This window comes from Atta colombica, unplaced genomic scaffold, assembly GCF_001594045.1.
Source record: "Atta colombica isolate Treedump-2 unplaced genomic scaffold, Acol1.0 scaffold160, whole genome shotgun sequence".
Lineage (NCBI taxonomy): Eukaryota > Metazoa > Arthropoda > Insecta > Hymenoptera > Formicidae > Atta > Atta colombica.
In genome coordinates this window covers 448,997-450,921 of record NW_017259251.1, presented here as the reverse complement: position 1 = coordinate 450,921, position 1,925 = coordinate 448,997, and the positions used below count along the sequence as shown (strand labels likewise).

Genomic DNA, 1,925 nt, shown 5'->3' with positions numbered 1-1,925 from the left:
TATATATATATATATATGATAATACTTATTTATTCCTTTTGGCTGTTATATTTAATAATCTGTACCGAGTGTTTGCAAAATATCTGGACAAACTTTACTGGTGTTTATTTTATTAATTATCCAAAAAAATATTAAACATAAGTTCGCAAATGTATTCTTTCCCAAATTAGCAACATTGAAAGTCGTAAATTAGCAGAAAGATTTTATCATAAATTATTAAATATTAATGTTGGATACCAATATAATACAACAATAAGCATGTGATAATGTTATGCAAATATGCATTAACATATATAAAGGTAAAGTTTGACCAACATTTCAAAAATATCCATATTTTAATCTAATTAATCTTTTTTGCAGTTGCATTTAGAAGACGGCACAGAAATTGTGTCAGAAGAAATGAACGAGCCAGATTTTTTCAAACAACATGAGAATTTAGATTTGCTCCAGAACGAAATGATAATTCCGACAGAAGAAAAGGCATTCCTCACATCTAATACAGTGCCAAGCAATGACAGAAACAATACAGAAAAAAGTGCATCGGAAGTTACCTCTAATTCCCTGGGACCTTCTGTAAAACTTTTTGATTCTACCTCAAACAATCTGCAGTCTGAAAGAAAATCTACTATAGGCGGTAGAACAGGTCAATCCAAACGTCCTGGTGGAGTAAGTTCATTTCGTGATTAACGTAATAGTTGCAACACGAAATTGTATTACAATTATTGTTTCTTTAATTACAGTTAGGGAAGAAAACTGGGAGTTTAGGTGCTCAAAGGGTTAAAACTAATTTTGATGAACTAGAGAAAAGCGTTGCAGAAGCACATAAACTGGCACAAGAAAAGAATAAAGAAGTAACAAAGGAAGAACAAGAGGAACTCGCTACTCGTCTAGCTCAGCGGTACGAACACAATTTGACTCAACAGGCCAAGAAGGTGGAAGAGAGAGCGAAGCATCTGGATCCGTCAAAAGCCTCACAGGTGGAACGTCTTGGAATGGGATTTAATGCACGAAGGTAATAAAAATACACGCTCTATCTCATTCTCATACATTTCAAGAGCACATGTAACATTTGTTTAAAGAGTTTATGTATAAGTTATCTTTTCTTTTTCTTTTTTTTAGTGGTGCAACTCACTCCGCCCTTGGGGACATGAAGACAATAACGCAGGAATCGAAAGGAGTAGTGACATCAATGGAGGTGCTTTCTGGAGAAACAGAATCTTTCTTTACTTTAGATGAATTTTATTCGGTTTACGCTAACAGCAAACCGTCTTCGCGCAATGACGAAATTGTGGTCGTAGCAGAACCGGAACCGCCTAAACGATTAGGCCCTTCCACTCGAAGCATAATTACGAAGAGCGATACAAAAATCTCATCTATTATAGAAGGCGGCGAAGCTCAGAAGAAATTTGGTAGCGCTAAGGCTATCAGTTCGGAGCAATATTTTCAAGACAGTACTTCCGATAATGCGGTATGAACAAATTATAAATTTTTATTATTTTTAAATTATAATTTTTCTAAAAAAAATGTCTCGGATTAAGATTACATTTTTTAACATGTAAAGTCTTTTTCTATACTTATTCTTGGATATTTGAATTTTCAGTGGGAACGTAAGAATAATTTACGGCGATTCGAGGGCTCATCCAGCATCTCATCGGCCGATTATTTTGGCGAAAACTCTCCAACCTCATCCACATCCTCGTTATCCATGCGTTTGACTGCGGGAAGAGCCGGAGTTGTAGATCTCGATGATGTCCGAGAGAGCGTACGTCAAGGAGTAAACAAGGTTGCTGGGAGACTCAGCTCGCTCGCGAACGCGGCAGTTTCTTCTATACAGGATCGTTATGGACTCTAAATGAAATCTATCGCATTTTATGAGAACTGTTATACTACTTATTCGGACCCAGTTTTGTCCATTGTTCAGAGTT

At 36.1% G+C, this 1,925-nt stretch overlaps 1 protein-coding gene across 1 annotated transcript in view; it reads left to right on the top strand.

Moving 5' to 3' along the window:
* The window catches only part of LOC108685818 (ADP-ribosylation factor GTPase-activating protein 2), a 31,297-nt gene that overhangs the window by 2,027 nt on the left and 27,345 nt on the right, over positions 1–1,925 (top strand). Inside the window, exons 5-8 of the mRNA XM_018190789.1 lie at positions 361–666; positions 741–1,012; positions 1,120–1,468; positions 1,601–1,925. Of these exons, the coding sequence (XP_018046278.1) occupies positions 361–666; positions 741–1,012; positions 1,120–1,468; positions 1,601–1,852 (1,179 nt within the window). The 3' untranslated portion in view covers positions 1,853–1,925. The remainder of the gene's footprint in view (positions 1–360; positions 667–740; positions 1,013–1,119; positions 1,469–1,600) is intronic.